We start from the raw sequence: 25,309 nt of genomic DNA, 5'->3' as shown, positions 1-25,309 counted from the left end.
TCAGGGGACATGAGGGAGGGAAGCACGGTCACTCGAGAATACTACCAGGTTTCTACTGATACAAAGCTGAATGCTAATCGGTGATGTATCCCTTTAACGCAACGACTGAGGTAATATCGGCACATTTGACATCTTTCTCTCTTTGAACGGCTATAATCAATCTTTAGATATTTAGATATTCTCATTTGGAAAGTCATTAAATGCAATCGTAGATTATTATTTTTACTACTGGATCAAAAGTGAAAGCATTTTTGTCATATGCTGTAGTCTCACATTCAAAAACCTTTAGTGCAAACAGTTTAGTGCAAATGTGATGTGCAAAATACTTCGGTAAACTTCAGTGTGTAATGTCACAGTCAGTGTGTCCTGGATCATTTAAATCCTCTGATGTTTCACTGTATCCACAGTCTTCATCTGCCTGAAACAACCACAACAACAACAACAGAGACAATATTGTTACACATATTACAAATATTAAGTGTTCTTGATCCTTTGAAAAGTTTCAAGAAACTGTCAAATGTGAAAAGTTTGAAGCATCATTTTTCTGGTATGATTAATTGTTCTTATTAAATTAGAGGTAACCCATAAACAGACACTAGAAACACCTGAAGGCAAAGAAAGAAAGAAAGAAAGAAAGAAAGAAAGAAAGAAAGAAAGAAAGAAAGAAAGAAAGAAAGAAAGAAAGAAAGAAAGAAAGAAAGAAAAGCTTAGGAATAAGTTTCTCTTCAGAATAAAATAAAATCAAGAACATTTAATTTCTAATTAGAGCCAATAAAACAGCAGTTCTCCATCTTTTTGAAACAATATTTAAAGCACTTTTTAATTTAAAGTAATATATAAAAATAAAAATAAAATACAAATACAAATAAATATCAAAACTATAATTTTAATTTCCATGATTTTTCCAGGTCTAGAAATCACACTTTTTTCTAAATGTACCCATCACACATCGACTGCAGGTTTTGTGTTTGATTCTTTGGCCTGAATGATGATTCTCTGCACAAACACAGACAGTAAATGTGATTGTGATGTAGATACCTGTGTGTGAAGAAGATGATCATTACTCCGTGTTTCTGGCACAGTAGTATTCTCTCCTGTTATTGCTGTCTGACCTGGAAAAGATAAATCAGATTATACACAAACTTGAGCTTGAGGTTAAACTGTCTATTCATTGTCTTTTAACACATTTACAACAATATAAGAAAGATAAGACATTTAAAGACACACTATGTCATTTTTGGCCACTAGAGGTCGTATTTTCAAAACAAAGGCGTAGCTTGATGATGGTGTTACGTCCAGAGTCGTAACCCCTAATGTAACCCCTAATTTCCACCAACTGCGGAACGGCTGCGGATCCGCTCCGGAATATCTCGTGGGTCCTCGTGACTTCAGCTGTCAGTCATGGCCGCAGCCGTTCCACAACAAATCCGGACCTGGGGGCTGTTCCATAAACCAAGATTAGAGTATAAGCCAGGCTTATTTCAGTTAGTCAGGCTTATTTTTGGTAGATTCGGTTTCATAAAGCAAACTTAAAATAGTTCAAACTCAGTTACCCTGGCAACTTATGCTGGGAAACTAGCCTGGTCCAGGGCAGGCTAACTGTCAGGCTAAGCCTCAGCTGTTACACAGATCCTCTAACAATGACCGACAAGAACACAATGATATTACCACTGACACTCTCTCATACCATTATTGGACTTTATTAACCATTATTAGTCCAAACATAAATACACAGTATACAGAAAATCAACTTAAATAAGGCTACAATGAGAAATTAGACAATATAGACTTAAGAATACATTTCTCTCTGGTTTGTTTGGCAGCTGTAGTACATGTTTATGATTGGAAGAACATTAGAACGCAATCTAAAAAAAAAGCTTTGTAAAGCAGAAGTTAAAATCACAAAATTAAAAATAAATAATTACAAAAGCACAGTATGAATTTTAACTGGTAAGATGAATCTGAGCTTAGTAATAGACAGTATATTAACCTACATTTGAATATATCATAAAAATACACTTGTAGGTTTAAAACTCTAAATAAGGCACATCTAATGTCCAAAAAACAAATATTTTAGCATATATATATATATATATATATATATATATATATATATATATATATATAGGCTACTTTATTATGTCTTTCAATTCAAACACATTTAACACAATTATACAAATGGACAGTTCCTGTAAAGACATCATATTTTCCCCCAATAAATATTCCTTATTTTTCCTTCTACTTTTTTTCTTTTGTGACAATACCCACCAACACACATGATTAGAACAATAACCAAGAAGTACATAGTTAGACACTTTTACATATGATTTAAGGGGGAAAAGACAAAAAACAATAAATAAATATTAATAAAAATGTAACATTCACATATTTAATATCAAACTCTTATAATGACACATAATTCCTAGTTATTCAAGTAATATTATTTGAATATCAAATATTCAATATAAAATAAGCAAATAAATAAAATAACAAATACCTAGCCTAGAAATAAAAGGGAGGGAGGGTTATATAAAAATTTAGTTAATGTAGACTACTATATATTCCTTTATTTTATGGAATATTCTTTGATTTTAGAGTTGCACTATATCTTTTCAAAATGTATACATTTGCTCTTAATTTCATGTTATCCTCTTCATAATGTAAAGTACATTAAGAATATATTATATTTATAATATATAAAAAATACATTCTAGAAACTAAATCTAACCACTCATTTATTCTTGCTTTATCCAAAAAATTATTGCATTAAAAGCTGTAATTCTAAGCATTCTAAATAAGTATACATCATCTTTATTAAGTAGCATATGTCCTATACCCAAAACTATATTTTGTATCTTTATATATTTAGTTTCTTTAAAAAAATCTTCCCTGAATTAGGCTACTTATGTTCACTTAAGTACTTCTGTTCGCTAGAAGTTCACTGCAACTTATCCAACATCCTAAAGATAAATTATTATAATTAGAAGATATTTCTAGTGTTATAAAATATCGCATATTAATTTTCCAAGCAAAATGCATATTTTAGTCAGAATTATTGCGCTCCTATTTGCCGCGCATGCGCGCAGCGGCGCTCGTTCAATATGAAGATTAGCAGCAAAATGGATACATTTGCATGACTTTCTAACATTTACAGATGGAGAATATAACTGTAAAATGTAAGTTTTGCACTGAAGGAAAAAAAAATCATGTCACAAACGCATAAAACAGCACAAAATATAGGCTGTTTGATGGTGGATCGATTTGATCCACGATCGACCTCTAGGGCTGCTTCAGAAACGCGTGCACACGCAATTATCTAGACTTGATAAACCTGGATCAAATTAGTGAGATTGCGTGAGCTTCAATTACCTTTTATGGAACCACTTTAGCCCCAACTCATTTGTTAGGCTCATTCAAGTCCGGTTTTGGAGTTTAATCCCCGCTTTTCTAAGCGGCTTTTATGGAACAGCCCCCTGGTGGGTATTGAAGGACGGCGGAGCACGGAGCCGGCACGCAGCGGAGACGATCCACAGCCGTTCCGCAGTTGGTGGAAATCCAGGGCAATGGTTTATTTGTGCTAAAGCTGTGCTCTATTCTCTCTCTCTCTTCATAGGAGAAATAGTTCCCGCCTGATGCCAATAATCAATGCCCTGCTGTGATTGGATGATGGGGGGGGAAGGAGAGTCCTTAAACTGCATCATCATCATCTGGGCTGCATACGTTTTTTCAAACGGAAACAGAAACGGTGGTGTGTTGAACGCCCTGTTCTGATGACACAAGAGTTGATACTATGGAGGCTGAGAAGGACATTCTCTGTGTTCTTTTTGAAGAGTTTTCAGAGCCTGATGAAATTGGTATAAATATGTGTTTAATACTGCAAAATACGCTCGATGTGTCAGTCACTGCCCTGCCGTCCAGAATAAAAGAGAACATCCCAATCGAGTGAAGGGAATTGTGGAAACTGTGGTTCCTAATTATTGTGATCCAACATTTGCCTCGCATTTCAGGATGAAAAGACAAACATTTCAGATGAAGGATAATCCACTTCTTACTCCGAGATGATCTATATGACCTTAATATTTATATAGTGAGTATTAGGTTTATCATTATTGCTGATCACTCTTAAGACAAACATGTCTTTGAATATCTTTGTTGGGTATACTGAGCTACAGCGGACACACATGCACGACTTTACTTGGACCAATAGTGCGAGCTGTGTCTTTAACACCGTGTGGTTTATATTTCAGGTTTATACACACCCAACAAACAAGAGAAAACGCATCTCAAACTCCGTTGCACTGGTTTGAGCTTGAACGTGTCCCAGAGCTGTGTTGGTGTTTGTGTTGGCTTGACTGTGTGCAACAGCTCAGATCTCATCTTCAACCCCACACTGATGTTGTGTTGAAGCAAGTAGCTGGTGGTGTTGTGTATTTTATCCTCACTTGTGTTAAACTTATTGAAGTAGAGTTTCTCTCTTTTGTCTCTCTGATTACACTCTATTATTGAGACTTAAAGGCAGAAGTGAGTGTTAACTTCTATGATCATTCATTGTATGGTTTAATTAATCTGTTTTGCTTTTGGTTTATTTGAAGTTTGCTAGTTAATCATTTATTTCTTTATTTGTGGGGTTAGTAGGGAGGAGGGTGCCATTTATTTTTCTCCTGTTTATGTTAGCAAGGAAGTTAGCTTATTTAGCTGTTCTTTCCTTTTCTTTCTTTTCTTTTTTCGGTAATGAATTAAAGATTTATTAACGTTACGAATGTCGTAGGAGCGGAACGAGCCGCTGCTAATGAGAGACGAGTGCGACACATGACTCGAGATCAGTGGAGCTTTTATTATGTCTCAGACGCTTTCGCTTCTTCCGGTTGTGTGTGTGGAGTAACACAGCGCTGTTTAATCATATTAGATACATTTGAGTGTGATGAAAGTTGTTATAATGCTACTCTATGCGTTCGCTCGACGGCTACTATATGAGACACTTATTACACACTGCGGTGAGCTAGATCAATATTAGACATGGTAAAACATGGTACTCGCAATAAATCAAGAAAACATTTTCTGTCGATGAATATATCCAGACAGCTTCTCATCTGTCTAATAAAACACATTATATTAAAGCGTCTTTGGTGTTTCCATGGTTTCTACAAAATAAAACCGGAAATCGAGGGTAACGCGGGTATGATCTCATTGATAGGCGACACACAGTCCGTGTCCTGGTTAAAACTGCTTATTTCTCTCGATTTAAACATTCTTAGAAACATTTGGAGTAATGCAAGTACACAAGTCAACAAAATATATATATATAACACTGTTCAAGTGGTTTTTGTATTTTTTGATCCAAAAATCGTACATAGTGTGGCTTTAAAGCAACAGTGTTGAATATTTATAACTCACTGTTACGTTCCAAGTGTATTTTGTTCTTTCTCTGTTTTATATTTGTAAACTCTTTTGTTAGGTTGCGATCATTGGATCATCTGGTTGTCCATCATACTTGTGATGTGAGGACACTCGACGTCACAGGTGTGACCAATCCGCTGGCGTGCCGGCAGATTAAAAGGCCCTGTTCACTCGAGCCGAACAACCAGTTTGCAATCTTTAATGAATTGTTTGATGTAGTTTTGTTGTTGTGATGATGCAAAGGTGTGAAGTATTTTTGTATTACACGCGGATAGGCAAAGGAAAACGCACTGCGTTGTAATAAACCACTCGGTAGGAAGTTCTAACTTAATTTGTACATGTTTCTACTTGGTAGAAAAACATACGTGTTGTTGATTCAATCGTGAGTAGCTTTATTGATTGATGGTAGGTAGGTTTTTTTCTGTGTTAGTTAGTTGAAGAGTGATCACCATTAATTGTATTTTTGTTTTAAACCAGCGTAGTTTATTTAAAGTGTCAACATACGCTGGAGAACTCGGTTTATTTTCTGCCACCTAGTAAAAATTACATCTCACATAAATGTTGCGTTATCATCCCATTTTTACATCTTTAAGCACGTTACACTCACCATTTGACCTTCTCCTTTTATAGATGAAGTAACCAATCACAATCACAGTGAGAGCTAGAGCTGAAACTGCTGCTTTAACAATCCATGGAGTTTCTGTTTCACAGTCAATACAGGTTTCATCTGCAGAATGGAGAAAAAAAATTTAAATCTGCTAAAACAAATTGACATTATGAACTGTGAGTCGAGGTTGTCTACATGTACTTGTTTGTAGCAAGAAACTATTTCAGCATCATCATGAATTTATATTTGTATAAGGCACTAAAATTTATATTTACTCCAGTTTACAGTAACTGGTTCAGTCAGACTGCTGTGAGTGACCAGACAGTCGTAAGATCCTTCATGGTTTCTGTCGATCTTCACACTGATTCTCATCTGAAAGGTTTCATCAGCATTTGGTCTGATTTCAGAAGATGTTTGATCCTCAAGATTAATTCTGTTCAATCTAATGTTCATCTGAACATCTCTGGGGTAGAAACCAGTGGCCAGACAGACCAGAACCAGCTTACTTTCATCATCTGGAGATTTACTCACAGAGACACGAACATCTGGAGAACCTGGAGCAGACAATGACAACACAATTAACAAACAAGCATTTACAAAGATTTTAGTTCTGCGTGTAAAAAATATACATTATATTCTTCATATTCATTAAAAATATTTTTTGTGAGTATGATCACAATTAAATAAGTAGAGAGAAAACCTTTGTATATATGAACAGAGCCTTCAAATATTTTATATATATATTTATATTTTAGACTGAATTAATAGTGTTTCATAATGTCTCACACACACGCAGGCACGCACACACACACACACACACACACACACACACACACACACGAGATAAATAAACTGATCAGAGCTTACTCTTATTTGTGTTGTTAAATGTGGAGATCCAGTCAGTGCAGGTCTTGAGGTAATGTTTGAGGTATTGGTTGTGTCTAGTTTGACGATCCCACTTCTCTTTGGTTTCTTTGGCTTTGGGGTTTTTATCAATCCACTGCATAGTGTCAGAATTAAAGGATATAAAATCTTCTCCATCAAATCCATATTCATCAAAGACAGTCAGATTCACTGATCCATCAGGAAGTTTCTCCAGTTCACAGCCAATTATTCTCTGAAGAACATGATCTACAATCACAGAACAACACTCATGAGAAACTCACAGTAAATATAATGTCTGATAATTAATAAGAGTAAAGCATGAATCTCACCAGAACACTGTGAGTCTGTGCAGTTTGACAGAGTCCTGATCTGATGTATGAACCAGTCTTTAGAATCAGGAGGATCTTCAGGAGCTTCAGTCCAGTCTTTATCAGTCAGAATCCAGACTCGTTCTTCATTACTGAAGTGTTTGATCCGTCTGTCGTCATAAACACACACAGCACTGAACTCTGGGAATGAGTCTGATTTGGTCAGGACTGTAAACTTGTAGTGGAGGAAGTGTTTCTCTGAGGAACATATGAAACACAAACAACACATGAAAACACTTCATGTAATCCAGTCAAGGAACACATTACACTAGTGATCAGATGGTTTAAAGTCACCATGAAATTAACATCGACACGAGGGCGGGGCAACCTGTCACTCACATGAAATCCACCAATAGCAAACCACCACCATCCAATCATCCAATCATCTTTGTACATCTTTAGGTCTAACAAAAAAAATAAAAAAACCACACGTCTGTGTGTGTAAATTAATCTACTAAACAAACGTACTTAACGGTATACTTAATAAACACTACTACAGTGTACCAGATTAAAGAACATCTTTGTACATCTTTAAGCCTAAAAAAAAACTAACATGTCAATGTGTGTGTCTATGTGTGTATATTGTTAATCAGAGTCACAGTTCTGACAGATGAATGATGCTGGTAATGAGGCTTGATGGGTCCAGAAACTGCACAGGCGCATTTCACCAAAACCGTCTTTGGCTTTGAGTCGTTAAATTGCTCCATGCAAACCACTTTATATAAAACACTGGCAGAGACACCTCTGTCAGTCTTTCTTTTCCATGCCCTAGTTATTCTTTAAAAACATTCAAATCAAGTTATATTCTTATTATGTAAGAGGATGGTTGTAACACTTTTTAAATAAGTGTTACAACCAATGTTTAGCTAGCTGTATTAGCATAGTGGTTTGAAATTAGCAGGGGGGAAATGCATCACATATTGCCTAAGAAACTACTATTTAATCTAATACAACTCATACAATTTTATCTGCAATAGTACAGATACTAAACAAAATATAGTATTGGTCAAAATGTTTAGTTTTTGACCTCAAAATCATTTTTTTTTTCTCAACATATTCTGCATGTGCCTGTATACAGCCTTGACAATCACTATTCTGGATCTGGGAGGAAGTAGGAAAATACTAAAGTGATCACATGACTCATATCTTATCCCTAATTGGTGGAATTGATGGTGTTACAACTCTCCCTAAGTCCCCATGTTACAACATCCCGTCTCCCCTACATGTCAGTCGAGGCAGGCGATGGCGCAACTCAGTACGCGCTCCGGCACGTTTAGCTTCAAGGAAAATTGTGCGGCGTACTCGACAGACACTTTGAACTTTCAATATCATATGTAACATCACTAATGCCTGGCAACTTCTTGGGCGTTCCCCACATCAAGGCATCTTTCTCTGAGTCTGACTGTAGGCACTGCGCCAACCGGCCAGTTTATACGACTCAGTTTCTCTTTACACTCAGTTTCTACGATCGGGTAGGTGTAGAAGAAATAGGCCAAGAATTTTTTTATTGCAAGAAAATAAACAGCACTGCATTGAATACATGAACATAAAATGAAAAGGAAAGAGAAAGAGAAAAAAAATACAGAGAAAAAACAATGACACCTCAACCAGTAAGAAAAATATGATCATAATTCTTACGAAACTTGTTGTTCTTATTATCAATGAGTTTAAGAGATTTTACTATAAGGGAGAACTCGGAGATAATGCATTAATCCACGTTAGCGTTTCAGAACATCCCCGAGGATGCAGGTTTTATGACATCATCACGTACAAAAGTCCCATTTCATTGGCCAGGCACCAACCAATGAAATGACTCCTTTGCACCCTCCCACCTCCCCCGCCTTTCTGTCTCGCTGCCACTCAGTTTGCAAGTGCACAAGTTAGTTTTGCATAATGCATATAATATATCATGAAAATAGTTGCAAAAGGCATGAAATATGAAATTGCAGTGGCAGATTTGAGAAGCTGCAAGTGCCTAAGTTTAGTTGTACAGCGAGCATGAATGTAAGAATAAGTGCAAATATGTAGCCTACTACAAGTTGGTGCATGTCATTTTATTCCTGTGAACAACGTTTTACACATTTGTAACTACTTGCAAATTCAGAATACAGGTTTGTGACTATTGTCTGCGAGTGCAAATCTCAACATTCAACTTCAGATTTTTATTGTACAGGTTTTCACATTGGAGCTGTGAGTGTAAATTTTAGCGTACAAGTACGAATATCTATTGTGCAAGTTCTCAAATTCACACCTACATGCTACTGAGTTTTACTACTCTTTTACCTTCATAAAATATCCACAAAATTTTAAATACTAAACCCTAGAAGCAAGTTTGAAGACATTTACTAACTGTGTGTTTCTCTGTTGCTGATCAGATGTGAAATAAATGAACTGTTCTTACCTTGATGCGCATCACTTAGACAAGAGTGAGAAATAAGCCAAACTATTTCTACTTGTATGAAAAATATTTTACACGAGAAGGTGTGAACCATTTTTGCGAGTTATACATCAGACTATCAGACTTGTTATACTGGTGTCGTACTGGTTAGGTGAAAAGTAGGAGTTCAGAAAAAAAAATCATCCCGGCAGCTTATACAGCCGGACAACTGAGCTGAACTGGCACAGTCTGCAGGATGGCTTGTTAAAAAAAAAAAGTTTTTGACTGTGGAATTTGGACGCCTGGGGCGGGGGGGCGGGGCTGCACGTGTCGACACCCAAACACAACTTCTCTTCTTCTTCTTCTTCTTCTTTAGGTCTTTTATGGCGGTTGGTAAACCAGCTAAAAGGCGCAACCACCACGCTGGTGGAGTGGATACTGGCATTCGCAATCACAGATTCTACTTTTTGGAAGTATGACCAACATAAGAATTTTCACCGAAGATGTCGTCTGAACAAGTAACATCCACTTTTGTTCTGACCAACTAATGTTAAGGGGAAAAAAACATTGCAGTAAATCACGCAGATTAAATCTAACACTCGCATCACGTCAAACCGTGCAAATTATACTTTGTTCTCAAATTGTTAATGTTAACAACATCAGCATTGCGTGACTACATTTGATGCCCTCCCGATATTTATCCTTGCTTTTAGTCTTTCGCATTTTACAATGGGTCAATCTCCTGTTGTCACTGGTGATTGTCGTTTGAACCTTTCTGGATCCAAATTGAGTTTAATTATTTCAAGTGCTGTGAGAAAAGGCTAGCCTATAAATCTCCACCTCCAGCATCCTCACATTTATAGCCGACTAGCCGAGACTCTTCTTTATGTAGACAGATGTGACGTAATGACACACAGACATGCTCGAATTTCCCGCAGAAATCCACCAATACCACTGGAGTTAAAAACATTATTACAAGCTTACCGTTTTGAATCGAGCTACGGCAAGCAGAGAGTTTTGAACACTGGCTGGTTATGTACTTGCTCAAAAAATTATTTTGGATAATTTTTAACCCAAAAAAGCTAAGGACTGCAGCTTTGATCCTGGCAGGCATTCTGGAAAAAAAAGCATTTACTTTCCTTTTTTTTTTATGTAAGTCATAAAAGCATGCAACATTTATATATACATACATTTATGCATACATAGGCTATATACGCCCAGTTATTGTGTTCAGAATCAGATACCACAAGGCAAAGCGGGACTCAACTTCACCACACCAAAACGGCTCGTCTTTTTTCTGTTTTGCTTTTGAATTAGGCTATTGTCCCCATTAGTGAGCATAAAGCAAATTCTCTTTGCACCTTATTTTAAATAAAATTTTATTTTAAAATGCATCATAACACATTTAGGGGAGAGCGGGGCACAAAGTAGGCCTAACGCTTTTTGACTTTCTCAGTTTGTGTAAATCTACTTAGGGTTCAGTGTATTTATTTTTCCCCACATTAATTTCACAAATGTCTAGTACAATTATGTGGTTTTGTTTTATTAATATAGTATATACTTTTTTCTTGATATTCCCCGAAAGAATGGAAGTGAAATGTGACAACATGCCCCATAGGTGGGGTACATTGTAATGGCAGCTTAAAATGCTATCTGATCTAATCAAACAAACATACAAGACAAACTAAAATATTTTCTCAATAAAATACAATTATTAACTTTTTCATATAAATTAATGCCATTTTTTAATAATTAAATATAAACAAATTTTTGAGTTTTGACTACGAACACAGGAAAACACATATACAACATAGTTCAAAACATATTAATAATTAGTAATTTCTGAGCATTGATTCTTCAGTCTTTATTCACCTTTTTCTCATGTTTTCTCAATAGTATTTTTGAGTCTTAATTTGGCCATAACTTTCTCCGTGTTTCAGCAAATGGAATGATTTTTGGTGACAAATCTTATTTTTAAACATATTTTGGGAAAATACTTTTTCAAAACCTCAACAGTACACTGTGGGCAAATTCACTACCCTTTCGTTATGTTCGTGGCTGAAAACAGCCACTACTTTAAACTGCTGTAAAAATGTATCAGATAAATATTTTTTTCAATTTTTTTTGCATAAATCTATTAATCAACCTCAGTCCTGTTCAAAACTACTAAATGTTTAAAAAAAATCAGGATTTTAACTCTTTAATTGCCAAATTCATAAATGATGTCACTGATTTGGGAAAAAAAAACACACAAAATGACTTATTTTCAATATAAAATGTGAATGTGGACTGGATTTTTTTTTACCTTTTATCACAGTCTTGGACATGTCAAAGATTAGAAACAACTTTGGTTTTGATGCATTGTTAGTTTTTCTGCAGCATCAGATTTTAGCTTTTTCTCCCTCATTTACTGTTCGTGGCTGTTTTTGCCCCATTGACTTCCATTATAACCACATTTTTTGATTGCAAAGCCATGACACCATATAATCATGCATTTTTGATTGTTGGTGGTTTTCCCTGTTGGGAAGAGGTAAAATTTGTCATTTTTACTGTTGATAACCAGGTGGCACTATTAACCCTTTAGATAGGCCTGTGCAAAAAAAAGCTTAATTTCTGGCCTTTACATGGAGTTTTATGGAGTATAATAGCATATTTGTGTGTGTGTGTGTGTGTGTGTCTGTGTGTGTGAGAGAGAGAGAGTATGAGAACTCACCTTGATGCGTCTGAGAAAATCAAAATATGCACCTCAGCTCTCAGAACTACATGGAGTAAACAAAAACAAAGTAAGTGTATTTATGCATCTGCTGCCTTTTGATGGTGAGAAATGCAGACTAAACAAAGCAAGTGGATTTAAACACTTGCATGCATGCCTGCTGGTCATTTGATGGTGAGAAGAGCAGCAAGCAACATGAGAAAGGGCTTGACTTGTAGTGAAGTTTTAGAGATGATTATGCCGCCTGACCCCTCCAGCGAGCTGCAGGATGTATCGTCTTCTCCCTCTGACACCACAGACTCAGGAGAGTCAGATCCTGATTTGGATGTGGCACCCTCATCATCCTCTCTAGCTTCCACTGAAGGCGAGGAGGATTCGGAGGATCCTGGATCTGGGTGGATTGGGAGAAACGGTGAAGTGTGGTTTTCCACCAACGCGGAGACAACTCCCTTTCTTCAGCCTGCCAACTCCCGTGACTTCAGGGCCGACGCGCTATGCCATCGCAAGGGTCCAGAACATGGATTCTGTGTTCAATCTGTTTTTTACGGAGGAGATGATTGACCTCATTGTCAGCATGACCAACCTCCATGGGCACCGCACAATGAGAAACTGAACCGGGGTTACTTACTTTTTTATTTCCTCTTAACCTTTTTTTAAAAATATTCCATACAACTACCAGTATAACATGACATTGGCCTTTATTGTCGATGAGTAGCCTACAGCAATACAGCATATTTTATACTATTTTAACACGTATACAATATTGCCTACATTTAAACTCATGTAACAAACATTTTCGAAGTAAAAATTACACATTTAGGCCTAAACATTCAAGTAATTCAAGTGTAATCAACCGGCCTGTTATCCAGTATCCACCGGATCAGCGCTGGTTCCCGTGCCGAAGATGGACTCGCCTCTGCGGGGGAACTTCTAACTTTACACCGCCGTCCTGCGTCACTCACAGCCGAAAGATGCTGCGACGCGACTGTCTCTATAACCTGCCAATAAACAAACAGTGCACAGTTCTGAGGACATTTTATCATCCAAATTAGTTATATTCATTATCTTTAGGAATATAGTCGTGTGTTTTTTATGCAAGGCGTTACAATCACGCGAAAAGACAGGCGCGAGCCGACACTCGTTTAACTCGTTTAAGGTGAGTAACACTGCGTCTCTGTATGTTTTTCGCATTAAATACAATGATTTAAAGCACACTAATGATTATACAGATAAAATAAAACATACACACACCTGAATTTCACAGAGGAAAAGCACCAAGTCTGCGCCGCTGAGAAGAGAAGAGGAGAACTGCTCTGGAGACTGAAGAGAATTCAAACAGCGCGCGCTTACTCAACCGTCGAGTTGTCGTCAAGTGTGGGGGAGGGGTGCATTGTTTTAATTGAGTAAACTTAGTCAATTTCTTATGCCTGTTAAATATTAATAATATTGATTTTATTTAAGTAATATTTGTGGTTCTTGAAACAGATCAGTTTAATTATCCATTCTCAAATATTGTGATGGAAATTTCATTCAAATATATTAGCTAGGCTAAGTGTATTTTAAATAAATAATTGGTTAGTCAAATACTAAATTATTTTAGTGAAAAACTTCAAACTTAAATATAACTGTAAATTTCAGACAAAATTAATTGTTGGAGTGTTCAACTCAAAGTAAATGCTATTCAGAGATTTTATTAAGTTAATAAAGTTAATTATTACTGTGATATAAGCCACTGAATTATTTTTTAGAGTGATACGCATAAGAATCACTTCGACATTTAGGAAAGTTTTATGTTTGTAGGTTAAGAATAGAGCTGTTGTATACCATAGTAGTAGGCTGTGATACAGTTTAGAGAAATTGTCACAAATGAAAATGAAAACTGGTGATGCAGGATTTAAAATGAAAACTATGTGAAATATGCAACTGTATCTTGTAGAATACACACTCTAAAAATAAACAATTTTGTAATTAAAATGTGTGCTTGTGTGTGTAGTTTAAATGTTGTGTTTCATCTAAGGCTGATTATACAGTATATAACCATGACTGACTACAGGCATAGGGCTCGACTTAAAGGGATAGTTCATGATTTTAGACATGAATCTCTATAGCTTCCCCATAAGCAGTGTGGTGCATTGACCATGACTTACCCCCGACAGCGTCCTGTGAGCCGAGCTCCGGTCCAGTTTTGGTCAAGATGAAATTAGTCCGGCAAGATTGCTGGGGTCACGGCAATAAAGCTTTTTTCTTCTCAAATCAATATGTGTTCAAAAGAGTGATATATTTGCGTCACTAAAACGTTGTCTATGGAGAGGTCAGACCTCGTAATGGCTTGGCACTATTTTCTCCCCTGTCATATCACTGCGCGCTGCCGCTACCTACAGCCAGCTGCGAGCTGCGCAGGCGCACACCACTTTTTCAGTTGTTCGGCAGTGTTTACGTGCTCAGAACAGCTACACGAACGAGCTAACATAGCTACTCACCAAGAGCGATCAGTTTGTACAAGCTTTGTAGAAAATGGTGCGGACTTGTGACTATCCGGACTGTACAAACAAAGATGTGGCGCTTTCTCCTCACACATTTCAAAGATTTCCTGTGGCAGATGTTGCTCTGAGGCGACTTTGGCTCATTGCTCTGGGCTTCAATGTGAACACCAAACTGGCGAAGATAAAGAAGCTTCGCGTTTGCAGTGCACACTTCAGCGTCGACGACTATGTTTCTTCCTGCCCAGGACAGAGGAAGCAACGTGTTTTGAAGAGTACTGCTGTCCCAGCACCCTGGGTAAGTACACTGGACAACGGCGTCAAGCCTGCTTGGCCCGATTATTTTCAATAGACCGAAGGGTAATAAAGTTTTGCCTCGATGTTATCAAGAAAACAGGCTATACACGAACAACAAGTAACGTTGTGTGCAGCAAATAGCTCAATGTGGTATTTCCAGTTACGCCTCTATAAAACATAACATTATGTAGAATATTATTACTATCATCAGCAATTACGTCGACCATGTCTATAATGTTGTCTTTGCAATCCAGGATTACAGTCAATAAAGTCAGCTGTATGCAGGGTGCTCAGTGTAAGTTTGAAATTAGTCCATAAAACGTACATGAAGATCAAGAAACGTATGCTTTATGGGAGAATATTCTTGTTAGAAAGACTGCAAAGTGGATGCAGGTATTTTTTTTTTCATTTCATTTATTTATTTATTCTCGTTTCATGGTAATGCAACACGAAATACCACAACAACAATCCAACAAACACAACAAAAATACATTCCATGACAAGAAGAACAGGAGTAGGATGAAGAAAAAAATAAATCTTATAAACTCCTACCCCATTCTTATAATAAGAAAGTTACAAATTAGATGGCCTCACCAACATGAAAGAAAAAAAAAAAAATGAAAAATAGCCCAGACCAGATGTAATCTACTTTCAATTTTAACAATTTTCCTTTTTTTTTTTTTTTTTTTTTTTTACTATTAATTCTGCTTACACAACACTAAACGAACAAAAACAACATTAATGCAATAATGACACCTCTGGCATCAAAGACAACAACGAGACCATGATCATTGATATTATAGTTTTAACAATTTTCACCATCATCTTTATACAAGTTAAGTATCTTCTCTTTATACTTATATTTAAATTGAACTATATTTGAACAACATTTTAAATCATTCTCTAGACAATTCCATCTTTTCACACCAGAAACTGAAACACACATTTGTTTGAGGGTATTTCCAGCAAAAGGTTGTTTAAAGTCATTATTTCTTCTGCTTGTCTCACTATTCACAGTAAAAAGGCTTTGCAGTCCATGTGGACAGTCCTGTTGCAGTCCAGTCCATTTTTTACCCTTTAAAAGTTGTAGTTTTAGTGAAATAATTTTAAAGAAAACTTTTTGTTACTGTTACTATTTGTAGATAGTAAAATGTTGATATACTGTAACTTTTACTGGGCTTGTAAAACATGATTGAAATTATTGATATTTAAAATATTTTTTTTATATATATTTTCAAAGGCATGCACTCCTGTTGTGATGGCTGCAGCAGCCCAGTCTGGGTGCAGTACTGATTCAATCCCTGACGAAGTGGACCACGCATTCTCTGGACTCCCTCAGTCAACCCCTCTGAAGTGCAGATTTGACCATGAACACTTGAAGATGGTTCTCACCAGCCCACCAGAAACCGTTCCAAAAACAAAGCCATCAACATCTGGTACATACTTGGCCCTACCTCCCACAGTCTGTGAACAGTCACAGGTTAGCAAAAAAATATAATTTTATTTTACACACACTTAAAAAAAATCGAACAATTTCATAAAGTTAAATCTTGAAGATGAGCTTTATTGCATATCCTAAATGAGGTCCTTATAAATGCTGTCAGTCAGCCACTTTACTTTGACTAACACTTCTCTGTTTTTCTTTTTCCTCATTTAGTCAGGGAACCCGAGCTCAACAGTTGCATCTGAGACACTGGATACAAGCATGAGTTCCATAGAGGCACCTTGTGTAGGGGAATACTGCACATTTCTTCCTCTGAGTAGTGAATGTACATCCACAAGATCATCTTCCTCAGACGTGAGCATTGTGGGGGCAGAAAGGAGAGGTGATTGGTCTGAGAGGAAGTGGATTGTGAACGAGTCGGCCCTTATGGAACTGTTTTCAACTTGTCACACATGTGGTGTATCCATTACTGACAAGAAAATCACCAGCTGTGGATCAAAGATCAAAATAGAATGGACTTGTCTCAATCACCATGCAGGAGTGTGGCAGTCATGTCCAGATGTCCGTGGAATCCCTGAGAATAACCTAGTGTCCTCAGCAGCCATTATTTTCACTGGAACAACACAAAATGAAATTGCAGAGTGGGCCGATCTTCTGAATTTACAGCTTCCAAAGAAGACATCGTACTACTCACTACAGTCCACTTATATGATACCTGTAATTCACAAAGCCTACACTGACATGCAAGAAAAAAATATCGCCGAACTCCAGGAAGCAGCGTCTCATGGTGGACACACAGATATTGGTGGTGATGCAAGGTAAATATTTCCGTTAAATATCATACAGTATATGTGCTCATTACTGTTGCAATATTATGTCTTATATTATAATTCAGTCAAATCACGATTGCCTTCAGCCCACAAGTAACTTCCTTACTTGTCATCTGCAGATCTGACTCCCCAGGCTACAGTGCCAAGTACACCGGTTACAGCTTCATGGATGATGCAACAAAGAAGATAATTATGTCAAACCTAATTCAGGTCAAATATATCCAGTATTGTCCTTTTACTGAGTGTCCCTGATCCCTATGTTCTACTTTTATAAGCCTCCCCGCACTTCTTTTCTTCAATGAACAATTTAGGTATCTGAGACTACGAGTTCACCAGCAATGGAGTCTGTTGGTTTCCGGAGGGGTCTGGATCGTCTGCTGGACTCTGGAGTTAGTGTTGATGTTGTTACGCCTGACCGGGCTCCATCAATACGGAAGATCATGAGGGAGTCTTATCCGGAGCTCAGACATCAGTTTGACCCATGGCATGTTGCTAAAGGTGGCATTGCTTACTATATATACACTGTGTTTTATTATAGTAATCATCATGGTTGAGCTTTTGCATATGAAAAATGAAAGCAGTGAAGCTGTTGTAGAATTCAGAGTTTACTTTCATGTTCTGATATTTAGCAAAATTATTGTTCACGTTATGATTTTTCATTTTTATCTTTGTGCATTATAGGTGTAAAGAAGAAAGCAACTGCAGCAGCAAGGAAGAAGGAAAACCGGGATCTGCAGCCTTGGATCAAGTCTCTGGGCAATCACTTCTGGTGGTCATGCAGTTCTTGTGGTGGTGATGAGAAGGTGATGCTCTTGGAATTGTTTGGTTATACATAACTAGTGATGGGCAAAATGAAGCCTCAAGAAAAAGGGAAACGTTTGAACCAAACATTTTGAGGCTTTGAACCGTGGTCATCTCCATGGTTCTTCGGTGATGAATAAAATGCACTACCACATAAAATAGATTCAGACCAGGTTTAGTCCTGGTTTAGTCCAGGTTCAGTCCTGGTTGAGACCAGGTTTAGTCCGCGTTTGTTCTACGGGTATTGTAGTGCTGGGCGGTTTACCGGTTCATACCGAATACCGGTGTTTATTTTTGTTACGATATGAATTTTTAATATACCGCAATACCGGTGTATGTCGCTTTAATCGGAACGCGGCGCTGCGCGACACAGTCTCACCCCTCATTTACAACACACGTCTGCGGCGCATTACGGCTGCGACAAGGTTTTATTCCGTCCTCCACGCGGTGCGTCAAAATAGACTAGGCGCCTATATTTAGCAAAGCGGCGCGGAGAGCTGCTTTTGGGAAGCTTCGATCTGAAACACAAGCATTGACTAGAATGGGCACGAGACGTGTGGGGGTGAGAGTGTCATTTTTCTCGCGGCGCGCATGTTTTTATACTGTATTAACGTATCTGAAGTGAACTGACGGTCTTTAGAAACGTTTCTTTGTTATTACGATTGAATCTTTCTTTATCTTTCCTGATAAAGCAGTGTTTAAGAGCGTTGCTGCTTTGTGTACAGCCGTTACCGGGGAAACCACTGTTTCTGCCGCTCCTAAAGCGCCTCCTGCTGGCACCTCTTTGTAAACAGCCTTGCAAACCTGTATTATTAATATTAGTGTGGATTTTTTCTATAATATTCACTCATGACAATAAAATAGGGCATTATAAGTAAATCTACTGCAGTATTTCCTCTCTTACTCTGTAGAAAATGTGGTTAACACCCATCATGCTTGAGAAAAAAAAAAAAAAAAAAAAACGGTAAAAACCGTGAAACCGGTATAATTTAGAAAAAAATCGTGATGTTGATTTTTGGTCAAACCGCCCAGCACTAGGGTATTGTAATTTCTTGCAATGGGTCTGGTCCTTATTTATTGATGATTATGTAAATGATTTTTGTTACACAATGAGCATACTTTGTGGCAAAGATTTAATTTGTGAAATTTGCTACGCGGTGTCTAAATGTCCTCAAAAAGGAGTTGAGACGCCGGTGGACCTCTATCCTGTATCATGTGTGTGGTGTTCACCGATGGGAAGAAAATGGGCAGGAGTACAGGTGTTACCATGACGACCTCAGCGATGACCAACAAATAAGAAAGAAATGGTTGAAGAAGGGGTCTGCTGCCTGGAATGCTCTCAAGGCTGTCGTACTAGATAAAAATCTCTTGAGGGTCTTCAGTCAGTTGACTTTATTCAAGCATACCGGTAAGTTTGCATAATTAGAACAAATAGCCATAAACACTTCTAATGGTGCGTTCACACCGGATGCGAACAGCGCGTCAGGCGCGAGTGATTTCAATGTTAAGTCAATGCAAAGACGCGTTACGCGCGTAAAAAATTCCTGCAGCGCGATTGAGGCGTTTAGCGCGGCGCGGTAGACGCGAATTCGCCTCATTCGCGCGTCAAGTTTGACGCCCGAGTTGAAAAATCTGAACTTCTGCGTCAATTCGCGCCGCGTTAACCAATCAGGAGCCTGCTTGCTGCATCATGTGGTGAACTGACAGTTTATAATGTTATTTTATGTTTGGCCTCAATACATTATTTTGTAATATGACTAAAATGCACAACAAAGCAAATCTTTCACATAAAAACTTGATTTCAATATGAGAAATACTCATTTTTTATTGAATGCTATTTATTCCATATCTATTCTAGATTATATGAAACTTTATTAATCTAATGTAAAGACAACAAACACAATTTAGTGTATAAAAACTAAAAAAAAAAATCACAGGACAGGTTTCACTTTTGGAGGCTGCAGCTCCATTTATTATCAAAACAAAAATAAATGACAGATTAGGTGCGGGCGAGGGTGAACCTCGCGCCGGGCTGTACAGCGCGGGCTCGTCAGGCAGCGACCACCACTCGATGCCGAGGCTTATACGGCCTACGCTGTCCTCGTCAGCGTCCTCACCGTTAGGTCCACCAAACCTACCTCCTGGAGCAAATTGTGAAACTCCTGAAACCCTCCGGAGGGTTTGGTGGACCCGAGTACAGCGACGATGTCCCCTACGCTGCTGTTTCTGCTCTCCAGAGCATATACGAGCGGCGACTCTCTCGATTAATTTCAATGCTAATGCTTGATAAACATCTAAAAAAAGATGGCCGCCAACAGGTTTCGAAACTTTCGCCGTAAATTTCGATTCAAACTTTTGATTTGACGCGCGTCCGGTGTGAACGCACAGTAAGGGCAACACGAGTTATTGAATTGTTCACTTGTCCTTTGAGAAATCAACATCTTACAGCTATGAAAGTAAAACTACGTTTTACCAAAAAATATAAAAAATGAAATGGCGATCATACTAATAATTGTAGGATGTTTTGAAGACATGTAACGTTGAAAATGTGTAAATCCTTGTTTTTTTACTTCAGGGAACCTTGAACAAGCATGAGTGAAGTACAGCCTTATACTGACTGGTAAACTGCACTGTGTTTTATACACGTCCATGCTGGACATTCATATTAAATTAGCATTATTTTCCTATGTTTTTACATCATGAAAATCTTTAGTTGTATGTAGGACATATATGATTAAAAATACATTAATATTAAACAATTTATATATGTAGTTTTTGCTGCATAGGCTATATGTCCCTTACAATATTCTGTTGGAACATCACATCCTTTTCAAGCAAACCTTTTCCATATGGGAAGGAAAATATCTGTTATTTGAATACATAAAGAGATTATGGGTATTTAGAAACATAAGGCTACAGATGGTTCTGAAGACATAGAAAATCCCGAATTCAACATAAACATTACTAGAAGAACAACTAATGCTATAAACACAGCAGAACTAGCTTCAGTATCACTGGCTTTACTGTGGATGAACTTCAACTAGTAGTGATTTATTCATCTGTAGCCTATTTAAAAGCGTTGATATAATTCACAAAATGTCCGATATGTTACTAGAAAAAATATGAGTGAGCTTTGGCAAGCTTAGCTCACTTGGCGAGCTTTAACGCAAGTTTGTGGGCTATAGTTTTGCAGGTCGCCTGACTGACTAACTGTCTCTGTTTCTGATCAGAAGTAAACATGATCTCTGCTCTTACATTGTTGCGCATCACTGAGACAATGTGAAAAATAAGCTCGAACAACATACGCATATACAATAACTGTTTTTAAACGAGATCGTGTGATCCATCTTTGCCACTTATTCAATTTCACTTTACAAAATTTTAACTGTGAAGCGTCCTCCTGCCTCCCGCTCATAGGCTACTGGTGCAAAAATGCCAACGCATAAAACGTAGGTAACTTACCTAAATTCGATGGCAACGGAAGCCCTGAACCGCAAGTTTTTTTTTTTTTTACTTTGGTTGCGATTCAGGGTTTCCGTTGTTGATGACTGTTTTTTAACCTTGAATTTAGCGTCGGCGTTTTGCACGAGGAATGAGCGGGCGGCAGGAAGACCCTTTTCAGTTTAAAAATGGTGGGGTTTTTTAAAGAATATTTTTTACGTTGCGGTTCAGGGCTTCCGTAATTATCTATTTAAAACATAATAACAAACTCTCTCAAATTGTAACGTGTTAATGTTAAATGTGTCATAACTAGTGTAAATGTTTTGAATGCACGGTCGGTCTGCTGCCAACAACCTCAAACTCAAAGCAAGAGGATCCTCTGGCGAAACAGAAGAACAAATGATTCAGTTCGTATTTGCCCAAGCGGGAAGGAAGTCGACCGGAAGTTGAAGTCGGCCGGGTGCCGCCATCTTGAGCGGAACTTCACTTGCGTTAGCAATCCCATTGACTTCCATTCATTTTGGCGTCACTTTGACAGCGAATAACTTTACATCTGAGGCGTTTGAAGACTCCATTTGTCCATTTTTTATTTCTAAAGAAACACGACAGTGTATAAAATGCTCCATTACCTTGTAGCTTATGTAATGGCCCCGTAGAAGCAGTTTTTGTAAAAGTATGCTAACGATTGCGTCATAATCACGCGACTCTCTGTCGCACACTAGAGAGATTACCGTATGGACGGGAGGAGAAGCTCGCGGGCAATCGGGGAGACGTGGAGGCAAAATGACAATATAATTAATCAGAATACCTGGCAAAAGTTGCTCCTGCTCCACGCTCATGGACAGCTCCTAATCACACTCTCCGTCTCTGCGAGTTTCGGAAGGGAGTGATTCAGATTTCTCTTGGCACAGCTACTAGAAGACAGACGGGTTGCTCACGTGGTCCGTGTAACGCTTTGCTCGGTTTGAGTCTGCGCGTCAGGAAAGGAAGTGCTAAAAAATCGCTGAAAACGGGGCTGCGTTCGAAACCGCATACTTCCCTACTATTTAGTATGGGAAAAAGAGTAGGCGAGCGAAAAAGTATGTACGAATCCAAAAGAGTAGGCGAGAATTACCTGGGTGACGTACTAATTATCGCGAGATTCGGACTTAAGTGCGTTCGAATATGCCTACTTTCCTACTATATAGTAGGCGAAAACAGTACGTGAAGGAAGCAGTACGTTCGAAACATAAAAGAGTAGGCGAGAAGTTCCCGGATGGCTTACTGCTTCCAGCCAGATTTTTGAGTGCTCGACCGATGGATACTCTTCTATCCCAGGAGGCCACGCGAGAGGATACGTCACAAAAAAGAAGAAGAAGGATAGGTCATACTCGAACGTGACGGAAAGGATGACGGACGAGACTCAAATGTGAGTATTACAAATCAAATGATCGCATGTGTTGAACTACTGTACAGTAAACTGTTGAATTGTTTAAGGTGTAAAGACGCTGTATAGGCTATTTGTGATTTTGCTGTAAATCACATTTTATTATGTATAGCTAACAGAGAAGCTCCAGTAAGGACACATACGTCTCCAAAGTGGATTTGCATACATTTTAAACCGTATACATCTTAAATACAATTACTAAATGTCTATTTAATATCTGGCAAGAAACTCTTCTATAAGAATTGCAGATTACTATATGAAATAGGCATCTGAGTGATGTATGTGTGCTATTATGTAGAACAAATCTATAAAGTAACTAAACATAAGTTATCTATTTTATTTGTCCATTAGTTGATAAATTGAGGAACATTTATATTGTATAAAAACTAAAAGTTAAAACAACCTCAACATGTAAATGTAGTGTTGAGCTCATAAATCACAGAGGAAACGTGAGTCTGGTCTGGATGTTAGAGTGGCTCATGAAGCTGAATGCTGCCATCAAAGACTTTGTGACATTACAGAAATGGATAACAACAACTATTTAAATATTAAGTTGTAGTTTATTTTAATTATTGTAATTTCAAACAGAGCTATTACAGCACTTTTCTGATTCTTGATTTCTGTGCATTTGCTGCACAGCTTTTGTGGTGGAGCAGGACCTGCAAAGAAAGATGATGGCGGCATTTGTGGAAAAAAGCATTTTTGTCATCTAAATAATACTGAAATCAAATGACATTGTGATGTTAAAATTACTGCTTTTGTGTTATGTTTGTGCATTTTGTAGGATCTGAAATGTCAGCAGACTGGTGTGAGCACTGAGGACAAAGAGCACAGAGCTGAATCCTGGAGATGGTGCCATGGATGAGACCCTCCATCACTCCACCTGCCCTTACGAGACCCTCCATCACTCCACCTGCCCTCATGAGAACCTCCACCTGCCCTCATGAGACCCACCATCACTCCACCTGCCTTTATTGCCTCAGATTGTGAAGCACAACACATCACGCAACAACCTCAGGCACGAGGGAACGGCTCACCTCTGGCGGTCAGCTGATTCATCAGAATAAATCTGCAGAATGGGCACCGCTGTGTTGAGATGGCAGAAGGATGTGGGGTTCAGTGCCTGTAGCCTACATACATGATTGTAATAAAGCTTTGTTTCATGTGTTGACTTGTATATGCATTTGTTTATTGTGTGATGGTGACTTTGATTCATTCTTTTACTAATTTATTAATATTTCTCATTGTTGTCAGTAAATAAAATACAATTAATTAATGCTTTATTTATTGTTTGAAGGAAAATGTAGATGTTCACTATATACACATCTAGAGTGTATTCATGCATAGCTATGTCATATGATATACATTACATTTTGTTTGTTTTATTGAATTATATAATTTACAGTAAAAAGTAATATAATTAATTGATCAGCATTTATCGTTGTTATTATTGTATGTTTTGGGCTGGGAGCAATGCAATTCATTCTGGGGTAATATTAATTTTTAATAATGATACTTATATTTTTCGAGTATAAAATCAACAGTTTTCTCCAAAGGTGAATCTCCCTTTGTGCAGACATTACAAACGCTGAGGAAAACCATTCTAGGTAGGGCTGTCGAGTAAATGTGAGGTAAATGTATGTATGTATATGTATGTATGTATTTATACATGCATATATATATATAATATAATATATATATATATATATATCATGGGTTTGCAAACAAATGGGTTTGCTTAAATAATTATATAATACATTTAAAAAAATGCATTTTCTGTTATTTATAGGCCTGAGGGATGAAACGATAGTTAAATTTAACAAGAAAAAGAGGAAAACAAAGCAGTAAGCCACTTTTGCTTATGGATGAAAATGTTTGGATATAAAATAAAGAAATTAACAACATATTCAAGAGATGACAATTTTGGGATTTCGTAATAAAAATAAATATCGTTAAGGATAAAACGGTGGGTCACATTAGTAGGGTTAAATATAAGAACTTAAATCAACCCTAAATGTACTCACAAAATAAATGGGCAGCAGTTTCTTCAAAAAGACCACAAAATGAGCAAGTTTAATCAATATCATGATATTTACAGATAGATGAATTAAACGTGTCGTTCAAATCTTTTAAGTTGTTGCGCGTGTGATAACGCGTCGTAGGTCACATGATAACGTCAACATGGCAGATGTCCGGTTCTCATTCATACTCAACGAGATCTGGCTATAAAGTACCTACTCTTT

General features: G+C 37.5%; 2 protein-coding genes across 3 annotated transcripts; one reads left to right on the top strand and one right to left on the bottom strand.

The window, feature by feature from the left end:
* Positions 1–337: 337 nt before the first annotated feature.
* On the bottom strand, positions 338–10,079 carry LOC308696834 (zinc-alpha-2-glycoprotein-like; the record flags this gene model as incomplete). Its single annotated transcript, XM_081375738.1, has 7 exons — positions 338–418; positions 1,039–1,112; positions 6,005–6,124; positions 6,280–6,558; positions 6,872–7,135; positions 7,219–7,455; positions 9,983–10,079. 7 exons carry the CDS (start codon positions 10,077–10,079, stop codon positions 338–340), a joined length of 1,152 nt encoding a protein of 383 aa, XP_081231864.1.
* Positions 10,080–14,749: 4,670 nt separating this feature from the next.
* On the top strand, positions 14,750–24,235 carry LOC308697506 (uncharacterized protein). 2 transcript variants are annotated; one of them, XR_014030947.1, is made up of 10 exons: positions 14,750–15,125; positions 16,365–16,604; positions 16,782–17,386; positions 17,518–17,608; positions 17,710–17,896; positions 18,080–18,201; positions 19,379–19,607; positions 20,775–20,819; positions 22,958–23,048; positions 23,851–24,235. XR_014030947.1 is itself a non-coding variant. In XM_081376806.1 (8 exons), the coding sequence occupies exons 1-8, from the start codon at positions 14,862–14,864 to the stop codon at positions 20,792–20,794; spliced, it is 1,758 nt and encodes a 585-aa protein (XP_081232932.1). In that variant the 5' UTR covers positions 14,750–14,861; the 3' UTR covers positions 20,795–22,982. The 2 variants fall into 2 exon arrangements, 1 of the variants encoding a protein (XP_081232932.1); XM_081376806.1 differs by lacking the exon at positions 23,851–24,235 and having other exon boundaries at positions 20,775–22,982.
* The last annotated feature ends 1,074 nt before the right edge of the window (positions 24,236–25,309 follow it).

This window comes from Scardinius erythrophthalmus (assembly GCF_964197995.2).
Source record: "Scardinius erythrophthalmus genome assembly, chromosome: 10".
Lineage (NCBI taxonomy): Eukaryota > Metazoa > Chordata > Actinopteri > Cypriniformes > Leuciscidae > Scardinius > Scardinius erythrophthalmus.
The sequence above is the reverse complement of the archived record's forward strand: the minus strand, read 5'-3'. Positions and strand labels throughout refer to the sequence as shown.